Source organism: Euleptes europaea, chromosome 19 (genome assembly GCF_029931775.1).
Source record: "Euleptes europaea isolate rEulEur1 chromosome 19, rEulEur1.hap1, whole genome shotgun sequence".
Classification (NCBI taxonomy): Eukaryota; Metazoa; Chordata; class Lepidosauria; order Squamata; family Sphaerodactylidae; genus Euleptes; species Euleptes europaea.
Genome location: NC_079330.1, coordinates 20,433,386 through 20,455,440, shown reverse-complemented (window position 1 = coordinate 20,455,440; position 22,055 = coordinate 20,433,386). Strand labels below are relative to the sequence as shown.

The following is a 22,055-nucleotide window of genomic DNA, read 5'->3' as shown; positions in this document are numbered from 1 at the left end:
GTCACTTCCGGGTTAAACCGGAAGTGACGTAGGCACATCACATGTGGGCGTTAGGGTTGCCAACTGCCAGGTAGTAGCAGGAGATCTCCTGCTAATTCAACTGATCTCCAGCTGATAGAGATCAGATCACCTGGAGAAAAATGGCCGCTTTGGCAATTAAACTCTATGGCATTGAAACCCCTCCCCAAACCCCACTCTCCTCAGGCTCCGCCCCAAAAACCTCCCACCGGTGGCGAAGAGGGACCTGGCAACCCTAGTGGGCGTGCAAGCATGCTGTGCCAGGCGCGCGCGCACTAAGGCCACTGCCCTGCGAAGCTCCCGATGGTGGAGCTGTGGGGACTGGCAAGCCTACATTGAATACCAGAAGACTGTGTACCCATTTATTTTTAACAAATACATCTTCGCTTGTCTCACACGCATGCTTTGCTCCCTACTCTGCTGGTAATTTCTTGCATTGCTTACAAAGATCCCACAGCTGATAACAGATGTTTGCTAGTTTTCTAATGAACCATCTGGGGTAACTTTGTACCCCTTCCTCAAAATGGTTCAAAGTAACCCAGTGGTAAACCCTGTCCTTTCCTGTGGTAAAGGAAACACTAAATGGTAATTAACTTTCCTTTGGGGATATCAGGCGCCAGATAGTCATGACATGTTGTAAAAGGTCAAAGACCCACTAACTTTGGGGGGATTTTTCCCAATAAAGGTACACCTAGAAGAGGTAGTTGTCCCTGACATCCGGGACATCATGGCCTGCTCAAGAATTCTGGGAAATGTAGTTTGGCATGATCTTTAGCACTCTTCACAGAACTACAATTCCCGGGGTTCCCTGGAGAACTGGAATGTCTATTAAACCAATTTAATTCTGTTATGTAAATATGTCCCTTCCCCCCCACTTTTTTCCTCGACTTAATTAAGGGGGAAATAGCTCCAGGTTCACCATGTCCTCCTCCTCGATTTATGGCGCAAAACCAACTATAAAAAAGAAGACCCTTTGCTCATTTTTTTTAACTGGACCAAAGCTCAATAGAAACAGAGCATTTTTTTTTTTTTTTGGGTAGTACAATTCCTTTTTCTATCAGGGCCAAAAAGCATGCTGTGCGTTTGGAGAGAGGTGATTTCTTATAGAACAAAATTAGTTGCGCTCAAAATCAATTCAAGCCGTCAAAGATTCATTTGGGGGCAAAGACGAGGGGGAGAGAGAGAGAGAGAGAGAGAGAGATGGGAATTCCTGGAACAAACCAGCTGCTTTGAACAGCGATACGTATTCTGATGCCAGATGAGCAGCTTACAACAACAACAGCAAAAATAAGCGTTTTGTGTTAATGCGAACCACATGGGTCTCCTTTCTACAAAGGGTTGGAAGAAATGCAATTGGTACGCCACACAGAGAAGCCGCACTTCATCAAAGAGACCACTTGATGCGCCAGCTAATCAATAGGGGATGCTTGGCACATTATTGTGCTTGAAAGCTTAAAAGTCCAGGAGGAAGACAGGATGCAAAATGTTTCTTTTATTCCTCCCACCGAGGATGCAGGGTGGGGAAGACAACCCCTCCCAAATACTAATGACTTTAATAATGTATATTTTAATAACGTATATTTTGAAGGATGCAGTTGGCTCAACTTACACTCCTAAACATTTAAGCTACCAGTTGCTGACACCCTTCACAAGGTAATTATTACATACCATATGCGTATCTAGGGTTGCCAGTCTCCAGGTACTAGCTGGAGATCTCCTGCTATTACAACTGATCTCCAGCTGATAGAGATCAGTTCCCCTGGAGAAAATAGATTAGTGTCCACCGCTCATGTGGAGGAGTGGGGAATCAAATCTGATTCTCCAGATCAGAGTCCACTGCTGCAAACCACCACTCTTAACTACTGCACCACGCTGGCTCTTCCACAGATTCAAAAAGTTTGGGGACTCCTGGGTTAGAGTATCAAGAACAGGAGATATGGGTTCACATCACTGCTAGCCACTGGAGGACCTTGAGCCAGCTACTTACCTCACCTGCCTACCTAACCCACCTCAAAGGGTTGTTGTCCACTCCTCCATTGTATCTTCACAACAGCCCTGGGTGGTAGGTTAGACTGAGAGTGATGAGCCCAAGGTCACTTAGTGAGCTTCAAGGGAGGGGGTGGACTTGAAGCCAGTTCTCCTGATTCCTAGTCCAACTGCTTTTACATTGGCTCTCCCCCACTGGATTTCTGCACGCCATGTTGTGCAGATGTGAAGGACACCAGAGCATTAGAAAAACATTAAAAGGCGGTTGCTTTAGTGTGAATAGATTCATGCACCATGCAGACTAGGGCTGTTGGGGGGAAAAATTCAGTAAAATTCGGTTTTGGGTTTATTGGCCAATAAACCGGGAAATCCCGAATAGCGAATTTCCTTATACTGGTAAACATAGGAATTCGGCTTTAAATTTGGTTTTCCTGAAAAATTCAGCCATTTAAACCCTATGGGGGCTTTTCATGGCTTTTTGTGACTCCTGGGGGGTATTTTTGCAGGTAGAGCCCCCAAATTTGCAGCATAGCTGCAAGGGACTCTCCTTGCAAGAACCCCCAAGTTTGGTGAAGATTGGGTGAGGGGTGCCAAAATTATGGGGTCTGGAAGAGGTCGCCCCCTTCCAATGCAAACACTTTGCATTGGATTTCTATGGAGGAAGATGGGCGATCTCTTTATTTGTTTGTTTGTTTGTTTATTTGGCATTTATTCGACTTTTATCCAGTTTGAGTTTTACCGAATCAACAGTCCTAATGCAGACCGTTTTACCACTGGGCGCTCTTTACCAAGCCAATTCCGACCTGAGCTGAGCAGAGTTTGCCCTCACCCCTACCCCTTACCTTTCAGCTTCTCACCAAACATTGTAAGGAAGACAGTGAAGTTAATGGCCCCTGGAGCTTCCTTAATCATCTCCTCTAACTCTTCATTCTTGACATTCAGGCGGCCTACAAAATCACAGCATCATTTCTGTTATGTAAAACAACCCTGGTAAAACATAGCCCAGAATAAAACATAGTCCTAATATCTAATCAGGAATAAGCACTGGCATAACCCATAAACTGGATGGGAGACCACCGAGGAAGACTCTGCAGAGGAAGGCAATGGCAAACCACCTCTGCTTCCCGCTTGCCTTGAAAGCCCCTTGCAGGGGTCACCTTGTCAGTTGTGACATGGGCCATCTGGGTACAACTGCCAATGTGTCCAGCCACATATGTACATTTATATCTGTGGCTAGCCATGAAGAATAAGCAGCCACAGACCTCATTATTCAGAGAATTGGTTCATGATGAGAAATCTTAATGTGGAGGAATTACAGGATGCTTTAAAAAATAAGTGGGTCAGTTTTAAAAGTCCAGATGGGAAGCCAGAATTGGAAATATCCAAGAGGGCATTCATAGTTCAAAGGGGGAGGGCTCTTTATCAAAAGGTTGGGGATAGAAAGAAGGATCAGAACTCTTTAGAACGTATGCCAGCCACTCATTTTGGCACCCAGAGAGCGTGGGATGGCACTTGTTCTGTAAGCTCAATTTTGCACAGAAATGTGCAGTACTGCCAGGAGAACATCTACCAGCCAGGAAGAGACACACAGAATGGAACTGACCCTTCTGGATTATTCCTTTGAGCATCATGCCCAATCAGTAACTAAACCTGCAAGTCCAATTTTAATCCATGGTCTTCGCAGGGTTTTTAAAAACAGTAGACCTTTTAGGGAGAGATGTAATGAACTGGAATAAAGCTGAGGCTGTCAGATATTTCAAAATATCTCATTGTAAACTTCTTATAGATCCAAATTAAGATGCTTAGGATCACTTGGGCTCAGACAGAAGGGGAGAGGGTACTGGTGGGTAACCTATTGTTTGTAGTTAAGTGATTATAAGAAAGTAATTTGGGGGAAGGGAGGGAAGGCAGCATGGTACAGCCTGATCTCGTCAGATCTCGGAAGTTAAGCGGGGTCGGTAAATTGGCAGGGAGACCTCCCAGGAAGGCTCTGCAGAGGAAGGCAATGGCAAACCACCTCTGCTTCTTACTTGCCTTGAAAGCCTCTTGCTGGGGTTGCCATAAGTTGGTTGTGACTTGACCGCACTTTACACACACACTTACACACACATACACACACACAAAACGTGGGGGGGGGGATCAAAGTGGAAAGATGCCCTTACCTCTTTCCAGATATCTGTTTGTTTATATTTATTTACTTCATTTGTACCTTGCCTTTCTCCCCCGTGGGGACCCAAGGCGGCTTCCGTCATTCTCCCCTCCTCCATTTTATCCTCACAACAACCCTGTGATGTGGGTTAGGCTGAGAAAGTGACTGGCCCAAGGTCACTCAGCAGGCTTCCATGGCCCAAGTGGGGACTCGAACCTAGGCCTCCCAGATACTAGTCCGACGCTCTTAACCGCCACACCGCACCGGCTCTCATAACATCTCAACATTTAAATCGAGAATCATCCTATCTCCTCCATTTTCTTAACACAGAGACCACAAAGTAGCGATTTTAGCTTACTGTCCATAGACTGCATCTGTTTTTACCTAACGCAGCAAAGGTGTCTCTAAGGTCTGCCTTGTCGATGAAACCATCTCGATTCTGGTCCATGATCGTGAATGCCTATTGAGAAACATAAAGATGGAGGGGAGGGGAAAACAATGTTTATACTGGATAACCAACCCCCTCACAAACTTGTGGAACAGCACGCCAGACTCTTGCTTGGCACACAAGGCTAGCTCTCCACCAAAGCAACATTGGCAAAGCCCTGCGATGCGGGCAGCGCCCCCAGAGCCAGCAGCATGGAAGAAGGCAAAGGGAATGGACTATGTCCATCATCATCACCTGGACCTGCCTAGCTAGCTGCCAGGTGGTCCCCCAAGGTATGGCAGCGCCTCTGGGGGTCAGCTGGCACCCAGTGTGTCTGATCAAGTACAACCCTCATTTCTCTTTCTCTCTCTACCCTCTTTGGTCTTTTATGCATGGCTGTTACACTCGCCGTCACCCCTCTGACGATTTCGGGTCTTTGTGTTTATTATGCATGCCATTTCCGACCGTCAGAGGTCACCTTGCTCTCCCACTGCATTTCCCTGCGTTTCCCCCGCGTTTTCAATTTTGAGATAAAACACATCTCTGAAAATGTGGGCAAAACGCGGGGAAAAGCATGGGGAGAGCAAGACAACCTCTGATGGTCGGAAACATAAGAACATAAGAAAGGCCCTGCTGGATCAGACCAAGGCCCATCAAGTCCAGCAGTCTGTTCACACAGTGGCCAACCAGGTGCCTCTAGGAAGCCACAAACAAGACGGCTGCAGCAGCACCGTCCTGCCTGTGTTCCACAGCACCTAAAAACAGCATGCATAATCCAAATAAAGACCTGAAGTCATCAGAGGGGTGGCGGCGAGGGAAACAGCCATGCATAAAAGACCTTTGTTTGCTGGCACACCAATATTTTTATAAATAGACAATGTGGGCCTTTTTTGTTGCTCCTGTGGCCAAAATGGTTGTGACTACCCCTGGCTCTTGACTTTGTTGAATACAAAGAACTTCTGGACCATCATAAAGCAGAAGGTCTTCCCATTTCCTTTTAGAATCCATACCAGACTATGATGCATTAAGACCCATAAATCTCCGTGGGTGAGAAGCATCCTTAACCCCACCTCGCCGTCTCCTTAGTAGATTAGCACTCAGCCTAGTGCGGAGTTGGGTTGTGGCCAAGGCTCTCAACTCCCAAACCATTCTGATTTTTTTTTTACTCGTTAAACCTTGGATTGCAGCCAAGCCCCATCCAAATGCTGCTTGGAAGTTTTTTCGGGGGTTTCTACAGCTTCCTAGATTGTCCTCTGCAAATTCCTACATGGCAACGACATCATTAAGTAGAGTTGCCAGCACTCCCTTGGCAAATGCCAGAAGATTTTGAGTGTAGTGCTTGGGGAGGGTGGAGATTGGAAAGGATGAGATGTTACTTCCGGGGATGACCAGGCAACCCTACATTATACCCTAATGAAGCCCCTCCCCATCCCAAACCCTACCTTCCTCATGCTCCACCCCCACAATCTCCAGGTATCTCCCAACATGGAGCTGGCAACCCTAGTCCTTGTTGACATCTCTGTTGCCCCTTTGCCAAGCTGCTCAGCCAACTGCCTCTTCTCTTCCTCTGATCTCACTGCTGTTTCAGGGTCCCTTCCACTTCTCTCGCAATACTGGCAGGGGTAGGGTGGGGGGCAAGAAGAGTCTCGGCTTAGATGGAGAGGTTCCAGAACTTCACGTGGGCCATGCAACCATCTGTTCTGGGGCCTGGGAGTGGGATCCTTGATCTTCAGCCTAGATGTTACACCCACGCCCACACTTTTCATTCTTAGAAAAAGAAGAAGAGTTGATTTTTATACCCCGCTTTTCTCTACCTTTAAGGAGTCTCAAAGCGGCTTACAATCACCTTCCATTCCCCTCCCCTTGTGAGATAGGTGGGGCTGAGAGAGTTCTGAGAGAATTGTGACTGGCCCAAGGTCACCCAGCAGGCTTCATGTCGAGGAGAGGGAAATCCAACCCGGTTCTCCAGATTTGAGTCTGCCGCTCTTAACCATTCACCACGCTGGCTCGATGGATGTGTACCACACACTCCTGATACTGTAGCCCACCACAGACTGGCTAAGGTTAGAAGGACACCCACTCTTTATCTGTGTTTTATCTGTGTTTCTCTACCTTTAAGGAGTCTCAAAGCAACTTACAATCACTTACCTTTTCCCTCCCCACAACAGAAACCGTGTGAGGTAGGTGGGGCTGAGAGTTAGGAGAAAACTGTGACTAGCCCACGGCCACCCAGCAGGCTTGATGTGTTGGAGTGGGGAATCAAACCTGGTTCTCCAGATTGGAGTCCACCGCTCTTAACCACTACACCATGTTGGCTCTCAGGTTGGTTCTACTCCCACCCCCTTTTTGACATCACCACAAGGCGGTTTAGGCCAAGAGGGTGTGACTACCCCAAGGCCACCCAGTGAGTTCATGGCAAGCATTTTCTATATTTTAAAGTGGCTTAGGAAATCTCAGGGTAAAGTTCTTGAATACACTGTAAGTGTCAGAGATAGTTGCGGTTGAACATTCTTGATCCTGCAGACTTAGAAGCAGACATATAAACATTTAATGAAGCATAATTTATTAGCAACCAGTATTAGATATGGAATCTATATCCCATATCTGACACTGGTTCCTCAATTTGTGTGTCAAGAAGATGCCTGCCATCCTACAGAATCAGCTAGGGGAAGTCTCAGTAATGACTGTTAATCGATCGTCACTCAATAACAGACTTTTCATACACGGACAGCCCTGCATAGTATTAAAATGAACCTACCTCTTTAAACTCCTGGATCTGGCTTTGATCAAACATGGAAAATACGTTGGAGCCTCCTCCTTCTTTCTTCTTCCTTGCCATTTTGGGGGCCTGTCACATTTTTTAAAAAATATGAGCAATCGCAGTTAGGGATGAGCACTAACACTCAAATATCTCTGTCACTGGGGGGAGGGCTGCAATTGTGCAATATTTTGCAGGACGATATATATTTAGACAGGAATTGTGTAATGATTAGGAGCTAGGCTTGTTCTCCAGAAAGTCTTCTGCTGGGGCTCCCAAAAGCAGAAGTCACCAGAGGCAAAAGTTGCATCCTCTACTTTTAATAGTTATGTAGAACCAGTGATGCTGCAATCCTCACAAATAACATGCTCAAAAATCTAACTTACCCTACTTGTGATGCCTGTTGCCTTGTGATCAGAACTTAATTAATTGTTTGAGGTCAATGGGAATTGTACTATTCTTGGACTTCTGACTGAACACATGAAGCTGCCTTATACCAAACCAGACCATTGGTCCTTCAAGGTCAGAGCTGCCTACTCAGACTGATAGCGGCTCTCTAGTTATCTTAGGTAGAGGTCTTTCACATTGCCTACTGACAGGTCTGTTTAACTGGGATTCAGCCTGGGACCTTCTGCACGTAAAGCAGAGGCTTTACCACTGAGCTACATCCCCTCTCCACTGAATCTGAATCGCCATAAAAAGAATCATTCCTATTAACCTGGCGGGAAATCATGCCAAGAAGTATTGGGAAGAGGAAATCCAGTGTCAGTAGACACCCAGGTTGGCTCAAATGGCCTTGCATGGCTTACTCATGGTGTTCCACTGGATCAGTTGCTGCTAGAACTGTCTATATATAACCCGGCAGGTTATTTATTTTGTTTCATGTTACTCATTAAAATATTTATATCCTGCCTTCTGATCAACAGCTATGAAGGTTAAAAGCGGGGTAGCCATGGGAGTCTTTCAAGTAAGCCCTCCAACAGCTGAGCGTGTGAGAGCGAATGAAGCCAAACACATTCACTGTAGCCACAGTGTCTCTCTGAAAAACCCCTCGTGGGTGTTCAGCTCTTCCACAGTGACGTTGGTCCCATCATGCACACATCCAGATATGGCTGCTGAGATATTCGATTGGCCCCCAGACAAAGATTCCCTCTGGGCCTCCCCCCTCACACTTCACGGATGCAATCCAAACAACATAGGAAAACCAACTAGACTTGCCCAGCTCTGGGCCCCCCATGCCAGGAGACCAGGGCCCCTGGAAATTTCTTCCCCTCATGGTTCCCTTGACGGTGCTGCATCAATAACCATTCAGAAGCACAACCAGAGAGGCCAGCAAAGGAAAACCTCCCCGAACCTAGTGTTTTCTCCACTGGGCCTCAGTTGGCTAGGGCCTTGTAGCCCATCGACATTGCTAAGGGTTCTTTGTGGATCTTATTTTTACAAGATGATATATATTTTAACGATTAAGATGTGAGGGAGGATAACATAAGAACATAAGAAAGGCCCTGCTGGATCAGACCAAGGCCCATCAAGTCCAGCAGTCTGTTCACACAGTGGCCAACCTGGTGCCTCTAGGAAGCCCCCAAACAAGATGACTGCAGCAGCACCATCCTGCCTGTGTTCCACAGCACCTAATATAATAGGCATGCTCCTCTGATACCAGAGAGAGTAGGTATGCAACATAACACCAAAGGTCAACCTCAAGATAGACTGCCCAAGGCCAAGAGTTTGGCTGTTTTGTTGGGTTTCGTTTGCGACATTTTCTCCTGACTTCCAGGGTCAGACCATCAAAGAAAACGAGGAGAGCAAAATGACACAAGTCCTTTTCAGAAGTTATATTTACCTCTAATGTCTGATGCTAAGCCTGAAACAACTGCTTTGGTTGCAAAATTTTTGGTAACGTTATTGAGGCGGGGATCCATGAAGCCCGTCTAATATTTTAAGTTGCTGTTGTGATTGCGGTTTATCTAGTGAATGGTCAATGATTATGACTATTATTGTTTATTATATTATATCACAGTCCGGCTGGATGGGCAGATTATTTTAACCTTTTGCTTAATTTCAATAATGTGGTATATTTTATATATTTCATATTTATTCGTATTTTATATATTCTGTATATTTCTGAGCCTGATAGGGGCCCTGGTTTGTTCCTCTTGGGTTGGTGTGATTTGATTTTGATCGTGAGAATTTGTATGAGATGTCTTTTGAACTATGCCTATTAAAGGTTAATGAATGAAAAAAAATGAAGTTATATTTACATGAACTGCCATAGATGAATGGTCACTGCCATAGATGAATCGTCATGCTGTCTGAACAAGGAACACATGAAGCTGCCTTCTACCGAATCAGACCCTTGGTCCATCCAAGTCAGGATTGTCTACTCAGACCGGCAGCAGCTCTCCAGGGTCTCAGGAAGAGGTCTTTCCCATCACCTACCTGCCTAGTCCCTTTAACTGGAGATGCCGGGGACTGAACCTGGGACCTTCTGCAGGCCAAGCAGAGGCTCTACCGCTGAGCCATGGCCCCTCCACATTGTTTTGCATGCGCGTAGCAACCACTTTGTTTAGCGCGAACTGACAACCGGATTTTTCAGGGTTTTGGTTTGCACATAGCAAAGCTCTGTGCATACAACATACAAATGTTCCCATGTTCAGAAAGCTTAGTGTGATGGTGCATATTAGGAAAATCATGGGGAGGGTGCATTCCCAATATGTGCGGTTGCCTTGCTCCTGGTATGCATGGATGTAACTTCTTCTTTTTTACCATTTCCATTAATATTTATTTCATTAACGGTAAAGGTAGTCCCCTGTGCAAGCACCAGGTCATTCCTGATCCATGGGGTGACGTCACATCCCGACGTTTACTAGGCAGACTTTGTTTATGGGGTGGTTTGCCAGTGCCTTCCCCAGTCATCTTCCCTTGACCCCCAGCCAGCTGGGTACTCATTTCACCGACCTCGGAAGGATGGAAGGCTGAGTCAACCTTGAGCCGGCTCCCTGAAACCAACTTCCGTCGGGATCGAACTTAGGTCGTGAGCAGAGCTTTTGACTGCAGTACTGCAGCTTACCACTCTGCGCCACGGGGCTCTTCATTTATTTCATTACCCCACACGAATTAAACAAATCAGCCTTGAAAATACCACCAATACACAGGGCAGAAAAAAAATGTTATTTGTAAGATGGAGATGCAACACCCCATAATAAATGTAAATGTACACCTTTTGAAAAAGACTACAGACTGCATGAACCAGCACTGCCATTAAGGGCAAAGATCAGAGACAGAGAGTTAGCATGATTCTTTCTGGGGTAGGGGGTGCTAAATTCTAAACACAGGGCTTAAAAAGCCCAGAAACCTAAGGGGTCCACAAAATACACTCTGCACATGATCAGAAGTGCTTCTTTATTATTTTTTTAGTTCAAATGGTCTCCTGTTAATTCCCAAGCCAGCCTATTGGTGACAGCGTGGTGTAGTGGTTAAGAGCGGTGATTTGGAGTCTGATCTGGAGAACCAGGTTTGATTCCCCACTCCTCCACATAAGTGGCGGAAGCTAATCTGGTGAACTGGATTGGTTTCCCCACTCCTACACACGAAGCCAGCTGGGTGACCTTGGGCAAGTCACAGCTCTCTTAGAGCTCTCTCAGCCTCACCTACCTCACAGGGTGCCTGTTGTGGGGAGGGGAAGGGAAGGTGATTGTGAGCCGGTTTGAGTCTCCCTTAAGTGGTAGAGAAAGTTGGCATAGAAAAACTAACTCTTCCTCTTCTTTATCGTTGGACTCAAGACCAACATCGTTGGACTCAAGCAAACATCAATTGACTAGTTGCCTGGATGGAGAGACAGAGAGCAGCAGGGAGACTTTCCTGTCAATCTGCTCTTCAGGCCAAGGGGTATCCTTTAAAAGGAGCTGCCCTAGACAGCTCCCTAGGTCTCCCTTGTTGTAAGGAAAGCCATATTGTTTAACATTTTGGGTTGCTCCCCCATCCCGCTGGAACCGATTCCATTTGCAGCCAGTGGATTGCAATCTTTTGATCCTCTCCTTTTATGGAAAGCATTCCATACCTCTGATCATTTCTTTTTTATCCCTCCTTTTCCAGTTCTGCTATAATTAGATGATAAATCTAATCCAAGCGTCTTGGTTTCTGACATCACGATGCATGCCAATAAAGTGACGCCTGAGTATTTGAGAACGGAAAAGGGCTTTGTATTCAGATTCCATGCACACGGAGTGGTTTGATTCATCAGAGGGAGAAGCTCTTTGAATATATAAAACATTTCGGGTGTGGGGGAGAAGGAAGCAACAGTCTCCCAGAACAGGATCCCATGCCCTCTTTGCAAGAGATGGAAGGAGGCAAGCTAGGGTGGAGTGGGGAGCCTGAACTGACTTCAGCATGGTGTAGTGGTTAAGAGCGGTGGTTTGGAGCGGTTTGCATGCCAAGCAGATGCTCTGCCACTGACCCATGGCCCCTCCCCAATCCATGTCATAGCTCTTGTCAGCTTCCCCACTATCACTAAATTGCCAAAGACTTCACTCCACCTTCTGTGTCCCTGTATTAATTTCCCTGCCTTCTGCCAACGTAAAAGCCAGAAGGGTGCTGGGCTTAAAAGAAAAGAAAAGCTAAACTATACTAGAGAAACCTAACCATTTTACAAGTTATCAGTACTTCAAAGAAGGAGGTTAAGGGGAGACATGGTAGATGTCTATAAAATTATGCATGGTGTGGAGAGACTGGACAGGGAGAAGCTTTTCTCCCTCTCTCATAATACTAGAATGCAGGGTCATCTGTTGGAGGATGAAGGATTCAAAACAGATAAAAGGAAGTATTTCTTCACACAAAGCATAGTTAAATTGTGGAACTCCCTGCCCCAGGATGTGGTGGTGGCTGCCAACTTGGAAGGCTTGAAGAGGGGAGCGGACAGGGGTATTCATGGCTACTACTAGTAAAAATGACTACTAGTCATGATGCATACCTATTCTCTCCAGGATCAGAGGAGCATGCCGAATATATTGGGTGCCGTGGAACACAGGCAGGACAATGCTGCTGCAGTCATCTTGCTTGTGGGCTTCCTGGAGGCACCTGGTTGGCCACTGTGTGAACAGACTGCTGGACTTGATGGGCCTTGGTCTGATCCAGCAGGGCCTTTCTTATGTTCTTATGTTAAAGTAGTCTTCATATACTAATAATAATTAAGGGCTATCAAGTTGCAACCAACTTGTGGCAACCTCTCTTGGGGTTTTCAAGAGACGCGCAGAGGTGGTCTGCTTTTGCCTTCCATCTCATAGCAACCCTGGTCTTCCTTGGCGGTCTCCCATCCACATACTAACCATGGCCATTCCTGCTTCAGGCTAGTCTGGGCTATTCAGGCTGCTATTCTTCAGATAAAGTGGGTAAAATGGCAAGCCGTGCATTTTACAGCTTTCCCCCCCCCCCATCCATATACTTTATGGTAGCTTTACAAGCAGTTCTGCTGTGCTAGAGCACAACAATATACCCATTGCAACTATTGAGGAGAGTATTTTACCAGGGTCAGGTGCCAGAACACAGGGACTGTCGCTGGTAGGGTTGCCAGGTCCCTCTTTGCCACCGGCGGGAGGTTTTTGGGGGCAGAGGATGGGGTTTGGGAGGGGAGGGACGCCATAGAGCAATTGCCGAAGCAGCCATTCTCTCCAGGCGATCTGATCTCTATCGGCTGGAGATCAGTTGTAATAGCAGGAGATCGCCAGCCACCACCTGGAAGTTGGCAACCCTAGTCCCTGGTAAGCAGAGACCGCTGCCGCTTGCGTCAAAGCAGTGTTTGTGCGGCCTGCCCGTTTGTCAGAAAGGAGATTTTTCTAGATCATACGCTGTCCCTCTTTCTCCCCAGCCTCTCGATTTCAGGACTGCTAGAGTCGCCAGCCTAGTGCTGCGTTCGCTTCGACAATGCGCTTTGTCACCAGTAATCCTTTGAACCGCACATTACAGAACAGCTGCAACATTACAACGCCATAAACCGTCGGTAATATTTTATAAATCTTTTCAAGACATTGTCTAGCGTGAGAGGTGAGAGGGAGGGGGCGGCAAAGGGAGTGGGAAACCTCCCTGCAGAGTTCGCTTAGCATAATTGCATATACGTTTCTCTGATTAATAAAGAACGATCGCTTCCTTATGTACAGGCATCCTCTGGTTGTTTCATTAGGATTATTGCCCTCATTATTCAGTTGGGGAGTTGGGGTGGGGGGATTGAGTTCCTTCCTTCCACGATTTCAGATCTGACTGATGTTTCCTCGAGACTCCAGGTGCTTCAGGAAAACTTTTTCCGGCACAAAAGGAAGGATTATAACATGACTTAGAATTGGTATAGAACAGCACCAAATTCTGATAACAATCCGGGGGGGACGGGGGGACGGAGGGACGGACAATATAAATATTTCCATATAGCAAATTGGGATGAATATGGAAAAACATTGGCTTGGTCTAAAGAAAGGGTACTTCCAAAATGTGTAAAGTGCCTTCAAGTCGCAGCCGACTTATGGCAACCCAGTAGGGTTTTCAAGGCAAGAGGTTAACAGAGGTGGTTTGCCATTGCCTGCCTCTGCATAGCAACCCTGGTATTCCTTGGTGGTGTCCCATCCAAATACTAACCAGGGCTGACCCTGCTTAGCTGCTGAGATCTGATGAGATCAAGCTAGCCTGGGCCAGCCAGGTCAGGGCCCTTCCAAAATACTGCCTGTATAAATTTCTCCCTGAATTTTGGAATTCTGAATCACCTGGTTTTGTTTCTGAAGTAGAAACATAAGCACTCCCCCCTTTTGTACACCACATGCCTACTCAGCTTTCAATTTCATCGGTTCATACACATTTTTCCCTGCTGCATTATGGATGTGCACGTGTGTATTTGGGGGGGGGGACTGACCTCCCCCACAAAGGCAATAATTGTTTTCATTATGATTCCTTGTGTGTGTTTTTTTGCACATCAGTAAAAGACTACACAAAATAATCTTGATGCGGTCACAATCACACCAAGATCATATGTACGATCACATCAACAGTGATTCATTAAGACATATGTGTACATTGATGAAATGGGGTGGGGGAGAGATGCACAAGAAGGAATTGGAAGAGGGGCAAAGAATGCAATTACAAGAATGATTTTTTAAAATACTCCAAGTTAAACTGGACTGAAAGAGGGTGCAGAATTTCCAGCTCAACAGAATGGCATTAAAAGTTTTATCTGGGAGGAAGAGAACATAGAATCATAGAATCATATTTATTCCATTATTCCATTATTTATGCTCGTGGACCAACAGGTCACGAACAGCATAGAATCATAGAATTGGAAGGGATCATGAGAGTCATCTAGTCCAACCCCCTGCACAATGCACCCCCACACACCCAGTGTCCCCCACTCCATGCCCAGAAGATGGCCAAGATGCCTTCCCTCTCATCATCTGCTTAATATCATAGAATCACCATTGCTGACAGATGGCCATCTAACCTCTTCTTAAAAACCTCCAGGGAAGGAGAGCTTACCACCTCCCCAGGAAGCCTGTTCCACTGAAGAACCACTTTAACTGTTAGAAAATTCTTCCTAATGTCGAGACAGAAACTCTTTTGAATTAATTTCAACCTGTTCGTTCTGGTCCGACTTTCTGGGGCAACATAAAACAACTCTGAACTATCCTCTATATGACAGCTAGGGTTGCCAGGTCCCTCTTCACTATCGACAGGAGATTTTTGGGGTGGAGCCTGAGGAGGGCGGGGTTTGGGAGGGGAGGGACTTAAATGCCATAGCGTCCAATGGCCAAAGCATCCATTTTCTCCAGGTGAACTGATCTCTATTGGCTGGAGATCAGTTGTAATAGCAGGAGGTTGGCAACCCTAATGACAGCCCTTCAAGCACTTGAAGATGGTTATCATATCCCCTCTCAGTCTTCTCCTCTTCAGGCTAAACATACCCAGCCCCTCCAACCTTTTCTCATAGGACTTGGTCTCCAGACCCATCACCATCTTTGTTGCCCCCCTCTGGACGCGTTCCAGCTTGTCTACATCTTTCTTAAATGTACATAGTTTGTGAATGCTTCTCCACCCATTGAAAAGTGCAAACACACGCACACACATTTTCAGTTATTGGCCCACAAAAGCCACCAAATGTCCACAGGGCAATTTTCAGATGTCTTTGTTTTAAATCTAGGCATGTATATGGGACACACAGCAACAAGATGCCACAGTCTGTACAGTTACTCAGCTGGCCAGCCCAAATGTCTCCTGAACTAAGAAGATCTTCATTCATTTGCTTTCCAAGAAGTCTGCAAGGAGGGGAGCTTTGTGGGTCTCTCTTAGGAGAGCTATTCACAGGAATTTCAGATATTTCCCGTCCAACTTCTAAGTGCTTCTCAGCTGGCAATGTAACAGTCAAAAAAACAGCACAGATAATGTCCAAAGGGGAAGTTAGAACAGCCCCTGCCCCAAACCCCTGGCGCTTAGCACAGGAAAGTAACCTATGAGCAAAACATATAGATTGAAACAGTGACATAAGCTAGACTGATGCTGCTCCCAATGTCTCAAATTATAGCTCTCTAGCTAGGCACCTCTAGCAACTTGGTCTCATTGGCCCCCTCAACTTTGAGGGACTTGGGGTGAAGGTACAACAGGTTAAGGCAGAGGGGGAGTATAAACATGTCCCCAAATCCCTTGCACTTCCACAAAGGATTCTGGGGTGCATTCTTAAGTGGCAGACGGCCTGAGCCAAGATGGCAGTGCTTCTCTCTCCGTCAGTGGACTCCTTAATGGGTGTGGGACCTAGAAACAATCTCTCCCCATAACACTATGGCATCTGAGAAGGAAAGAAGGAGAGTTTGTGGCAAGAAAGTCATGCAAAATGAAACACCAAAACTGGGTGCTTTCACACAGCCTAAATAATGCACTTTCGATCCACTTACAATGCACTTTAACAATCGTTTGCAAGTGGATTTTGCCGTTTCACACAGTAAAATCCAGCTGCAAAGTGCATTGAAAGTGGATTGAAAGTGCATTATTCGGCAGGTGTGAAAGTGCCGAGTCTGTCTTCCATAATTCTCACAAGGGGAGGAAAAGGCGGAAAGAGAGAAGGAAGGAAAGAAGGGGAGAGACGAAAAACCTACCATGCTGAAAATCTGTTCTTCACCTTCTGTGCCAACCAGCGAGCCAGCCCCACACAATGACTATTGTCCCTCTATATATAGAATCATTCTGGAGTAAAAATATGCCCTCTCCAAGTTTAGACAATAGAGACGGGGCTGGAAAAGCGCAGCAACTGGACCTCAACACCATTCCAAGCATTTGCTGCCCGCCCGCAGTTTTGCATCCGTAGAATTCACACCGAACATAAGTAAACCATGTGGCTGGACACAGCCAAACAGAAGGAAATATTTTCAGTGTCATTTTTGGAAAGCAACATTTTAATTGACCAAGATGTTTCCCCTGCCTCCCCCCAAAATGGAAGTCTTAAAATGTATGCATGTACAAATGTAGGTACGTACAAATATTTAAAAGTGTGTGTGGTTTACATGTGAATATGGTAAGAACATAAGGGTGGGGAGAGTCATAGAAAACAAAACTTAAAGCGTAACGTCTTTAAATTTGCTGTTCCAGAAGAAAGCAAACCTAAGAGCACAGCTGGATCAGACCAAAGATCTATATAAGTCCAGCATCCTATTTCCCACAATGGCCAATCAGGTGCCTCCAGGAAGTCCACAAGAACAGCATGGAGCCCAAAGCCTTACCCTTTTGGTGACCCTAGTAGCTGGTATTCCAAGGTTTACTGCCTCTGGATATGGAGGTTCCATGTAGCTGCCATAGCCGGTAGACACTGATGCACCTGTCCTCTGTGAATTTGTCTCATCTCCTTGTATAGTCATCTGAGATAGTGGCCACTGTCACATCTTTTGACAGGTTTTTTCCTTAAAAAATGAAGTGCTTTTCTTTGGTCTGTCCTTAATCTACAACCCATCAACCTCACTGGGTGACACGACCATTTGGGGAGAGGGAAGAAAAGTTCTCTCAGGTCATTTATGCATGGGAGGTTTACCTGAGGTTTGTTGCTCGCTGGACCCACACCTTCCTGTCGGGAACCAATGCACCAGCAGTCTCCAGCCTCAAACCAAGTCCCGCCCCTTTAAATGCTGCTTTGTAATTGGCTTACTTGTAGTGCTTGCTGTGAGAGAACCCCCCCCCAAAAAAACCCCAATTGCCAAATAAAAAAGCATTTTAAGAAGGAAAAAAAACAACTCCTGAGCAATCTGAAAGGAGGGTTGGGAGAAATCCAAACCTTGTTTTTTTAAAAGCCTTTCTTCTGCTCAGAAACAGCTCTGAGGAAGCAGGAAGCATTTGAATCCCCACCTCTTTACACGCTGCTCTATAATTGGCTGCATGCTTTCTGTGATAGAAACCAAGCTTTGGTGTCCCACGCTTTGCATTATGCATGGAGATTTTCCCCCGGGCTGAGCTCATGGGAGAGAAAAGAATCGGGTTAACAGAGGAACGGGAAGGTCTGGGATTTGGGAGGGCTGGCAGCGAGGTCATCTCTAAAGGAGGGAAAACTCATGCATAATTCCAGGGAACAACCAAGACAGACCGGGGGTGAACGTGAGTGAAAGTACCCATGCATCAACGACCTCAGTCCGCTTTCTCCGCAACATGCTGTATCATGTTCCACCCAAACCTCTTTTTTTCTAACCTGTAAAGTCCCAAACTCATTTCTTCATGAGGAAGACGCTTCGACGCCTTGTTCAGATGACTGAACAGAGACGCCACACTTCTGTCCAGATCAATTGCGGTCTAAGGTTAGGGAAACTTGGCATGACAGCATGGTCCAGGACCATTTTAGCACAGGTTGTGTGTGACTGCAACGTGGTGAAAAGTCACCCCCTTTAAATAATCTGCAGGTACTATTTCCACTTCATACAGAGTCACCAGTGACACCGATCTAAGCCCATTGACCTCAGCTGACTTAGAAGGATGTAAGTTAACTCTGCTTAGAATGGCACCGATAGTTCACGCACATGAAGCTGCTTTATTCTGAATTCAGACCACTATCAAAGTCAGTACTGCCCATTCAGGCTAGCAGCAGCAGCCCTCCAGCGTCTTCTACTACGGGCATTTTCACACATGCCGAATAATGCACTTTCAATCCACTTACGATGCACTTTAACGATCGCTTGCAAGCGGATTTTGCCATTTCACACAGTAAAATCCAGCTGCAAAGTGCACTGAGAGTGGATTGAAAGTGCATTATTCAGCCAGGTTTGCTTGGCTAGCAATTAAAATCAGGCAGAGTGTGCTTAAGAACCTACAATAGCTAAGGAAATAGAGAATGAATACTGTTTGATCCTGCAGTTTGAATACAACTTTGCTTGTTTATTTTTTCCTTCTAGTTTTAGCCTCTGTAATTGTAAACTGCAGTGCCGCAGTCCAAGCTCTACTCACGACCTGAGTTCGATCCCATCAGAAGTTGGTTTCAGGTAGCCAGCTCAAGATTGACTCAGCCTTCCATCCTTCCGAGGTCGGTAAAATGAGTACCCAGCTTGCTGGGGGTAAGGGGAAGATGACTGGGGAAGGCAACGGCAAACCACCCCGTAAACAGTCTGCCTAGAAAATGTCAGGATGTGACGTCACCCCTTGGATCAGGAATGTCCTGGTGCTTGCACAGGGGGCCTTTACCTTTTTAAAAAAATTTAGGATATTATCAAGCATTCTAATTTTACCCACATTTACTATTTTCTCGGTTATTAATTAGTTATGCACTTTGATAATCTTGCCATTTTTAACCCTTTTAACCGTTTTAGTAGCAAATCTATTTTGTATTTGTTTTTATCCTATTGCATTAACTATGCAAATTCTTATTTGTCTATGGCTGCAAATAAATTATTGATTGATATCCAGCAATTGTGAAAGCACCCTACGTGATCCATTTAGGTGGGAGTCTTGGGACTGAACCTGGGATCACCTGAATGCAAAGCAGATGCTCTACCACTGAACCGCGGCCCCAACCCAAAGCAGAAGGCTTATTTTTATGTCGTTGTCACAGATAAGGCCCATTTCTTTGCATGTTTCTTAAGCAGTCCCATCTGCGTAACGGCGAGAAGAAACTCGCCGGCTCTCTCTCTCCTCATTAGTCTCTGCACCGTAATCACAGGGGAATCCGGGGAGACAAGAAGTCTTGGCTTTCAAGGACTTGGAACTGTTTCCAAGTTAGAAAATGGCTCCAGACTAGAAAGGAGAACAAGGTGGATGAAAGGCATCACGGAAAAGAGAAAGGGGGCAGGCTTTTTATCTAATTGCCCTAAAAATTTCAATCATTCAATCGCACAATTAGAACGCTACAGCCAGCAATTCCCTTATAATGCAAGGCCGGGGGGTTGGAGGAGAGAGAAATAAAGATAATTGATGTTGAGTGTTTCACCTGAAATATTAAACACCTAGTTTATGTCTGGCTCCAGGATCCTTCCCCCTCTCCAATCTACACTTTCTTTGCTTGCGTTGCTGATTTGGATTTTCCCCCCTTCACCAGGAAAACAGATTTGGGAGCATTAACTAATTAATGATTTATGGGTGCTGCTCTTTGACCCAAATGCCTCCCTGAAAAAGGATGATCAACTCTTTTATGTCAAGTTTGAAAACCCAAAAGGTTCTGAACAGGTGAGCTTTCCCTTCATGGGACCTATAGTGGGAGGTACAAGAGTCTAAATAGTAACTTTTAACACCCCTCACTCTTCATCCAAGCAACATAGAGTGGCATACATAGTTCTGTTTTCCTCATGTTATCCTTACAACATCCCTGTGAGGTAAACTAGTCTAAGAGAGAGCGACTGGTCTAATGTCACCCCGTGAGTTTCATGACAGGGCAGGGATTTGAATCCAAGTCTCCCAGATCCAGTTCAATATTCTAGCCTCTACACCACACTTGTTCTTGTTATACTACTGTGGCTGGCTCTGTACTCATCCACAAACTTTGTAGTCTAGTATCAAGAGCTTGGGCAAACAGGGATTACACTTAGGGTTTTAGGATTTGAAGTATCTCACTGGCTTTGTATTATAAGATGGCATGTTAAATAAATAAATTCCCCCAACAGAGGAGTCTGTGCAGCTAAGGGTGATTTCTGATTGCTTAGACAGAATGTCAAAATTGTTAAGGCATTCCTTTCCAAAATAGAAAGCGGGCCGCTTGGAGTGATCAGGACTGTCCAAACGGAACATCACAATGCTTCAAATCCTTCATACGGCATAGCAAGGTAGACAGGTAGTCTAAAATGTTGGGATTAGAAAAGTCAGGGACATGGGTCATTTTCACACTTCTTGTCCCACACATGAAATCGACCTCATGAAGAGACAGCAGATCAAGCCAGGAGCCAACTTTGAAATCCATCTTCTGCTCGCTCACTGAGATCCACTCATGAGGCTCTCTTCTGACTTCCATCGCATGCAAATGCATTTTTGGCATCAACAAAGAGCTCTCAGCAGTGGCCCCCTTGTTACAGAACCAGCTCCCTCCAAGAAGCTTGGTCTTGTCACCTGTTCCTCTTCAGAAGGCCAATCAAGAACTTCTCATGCTGCCAAACTTTGGAGACTGTTTCCAAAATGTGTCTGTTTTTGTACTGTTTTTAGACTGCCAAGGAAGACTGGGATTGCTACACAGAGGAAGGCAAGGGCAAACCACCTCTGCTCATCTCATTCCTGGAATGACCCATGGAAGAAGTCACCATAAGTTGGTTGTGACTTGACAGCATGTTCTTCTTCCTCTTCTAACGATAGTTCGGTATTTTGTTTTTCGTTTCCGGCTGTATTGGAAACTTTCAAGCTCAAGCGTTATTTGTCAATCGCTCCGAAAGATGCGGGGTGTGTGTGAAAAGGGGCAGCTAAACACAGCGAACATATCAATGATCAATTCATCCAGGGACAGAGGAGCACGGCCTGCTCCTTTTACACAGGTTGTCTGCCTGGGCTCCAGATGCCGCTGCTGCAATGGCCAGTTGTGAATCGCGATTGCCCAGTAGTGGAAACACGGATATGTGTCAGTCTGTCTTGCCCTGAACGTTGAGTCTGTATCCAATCCGACAATCCTGGTGCTCCTTTTCATCCTCCAAGGTCACTTTCTGTTACTTACAGCTTGTCGCACTGCGTCAAGCGGGATAATCTTGTGGTGAATGAAAAGCAGACTAATCTAAACAAACAGAGAGGGCGGGTGATGTGATTCGATTTGGCTGCCGAAGAATGCCTCGTTGGCAGTGCTGAGCCTTCCTTGTCCGTCTCCGTTTGCCGCGATAGACACGGAGCGTGTGGGTTACAAGGGGGAGCATCCAGGGGATCTGAGCAGCCTTCTGTCTCTCCGTGTCCCAGTCATGAACCCATAGTCCCACAGTCACCCCGAGCAACTTCTCAGGGGCGCATTCCATGCTCCAAATCCTGATGGCAAGATACACCAGGGTCTCTTCTCCATTATGTCCTCTGTGGGTTATGGATTGAAGTCAATCACGAGCAAAGTCCAACATAATGTCCGTTTCTTCCATTTTCAAGAATAACAATAGGAAATTCTATTCCACTGGAATTTGCTGGAAAGTTGTGGAAATCACATGAAGCTGCCTTATACTGAACCAGACCCTTGGTCCATCAAAGTGAGTATTGCCTACTCATACTGGCAGTGGCTCTCCAGGGTCTCAGGTAGAGGTCTTTCACATCACCTACTTTAACTGGAGATGCCAGGG

The 22,055-nt window shown here is 45.9% G+C and overlaps 1 protein-coding gene across 1 annotated transcript in view; it reads right to left on the bottom strand.

The window, feature by feature from the left end:
• Positions 1–16,518, bottom strand: part of MYL10 (myosin light chain 10) — a 28,893-nt gene extending 12,375 nt beyond the window's left edge. Inside the window, exons 1-4 of the mRNA XM_056864954.1 lie at positions 16,458–16,518; positions 7,339–7,428; positions 4,538–4,613; positions 2,847–2,951 (exon numbers count right to left, since the gene is read on the bottom strand). Of these exons, the coding sequence (XP_056720932.1) occupies positions 2,847–2,951; positions 4,538–4,613; positions 7,339–7,428; positions 16,458–16,460 (274 nt within the window). The 5' untranslated portion in view covers positions 16,461–16,518. The remainder of the gene's footprint in view (positions 1–2,846; positions 2,952–4,537; positions 4,614–7,338; positions 7,429–16,457) is intronic.
• Positions 16,519–22,055: the final 5,537 nt, after the last annotated feature.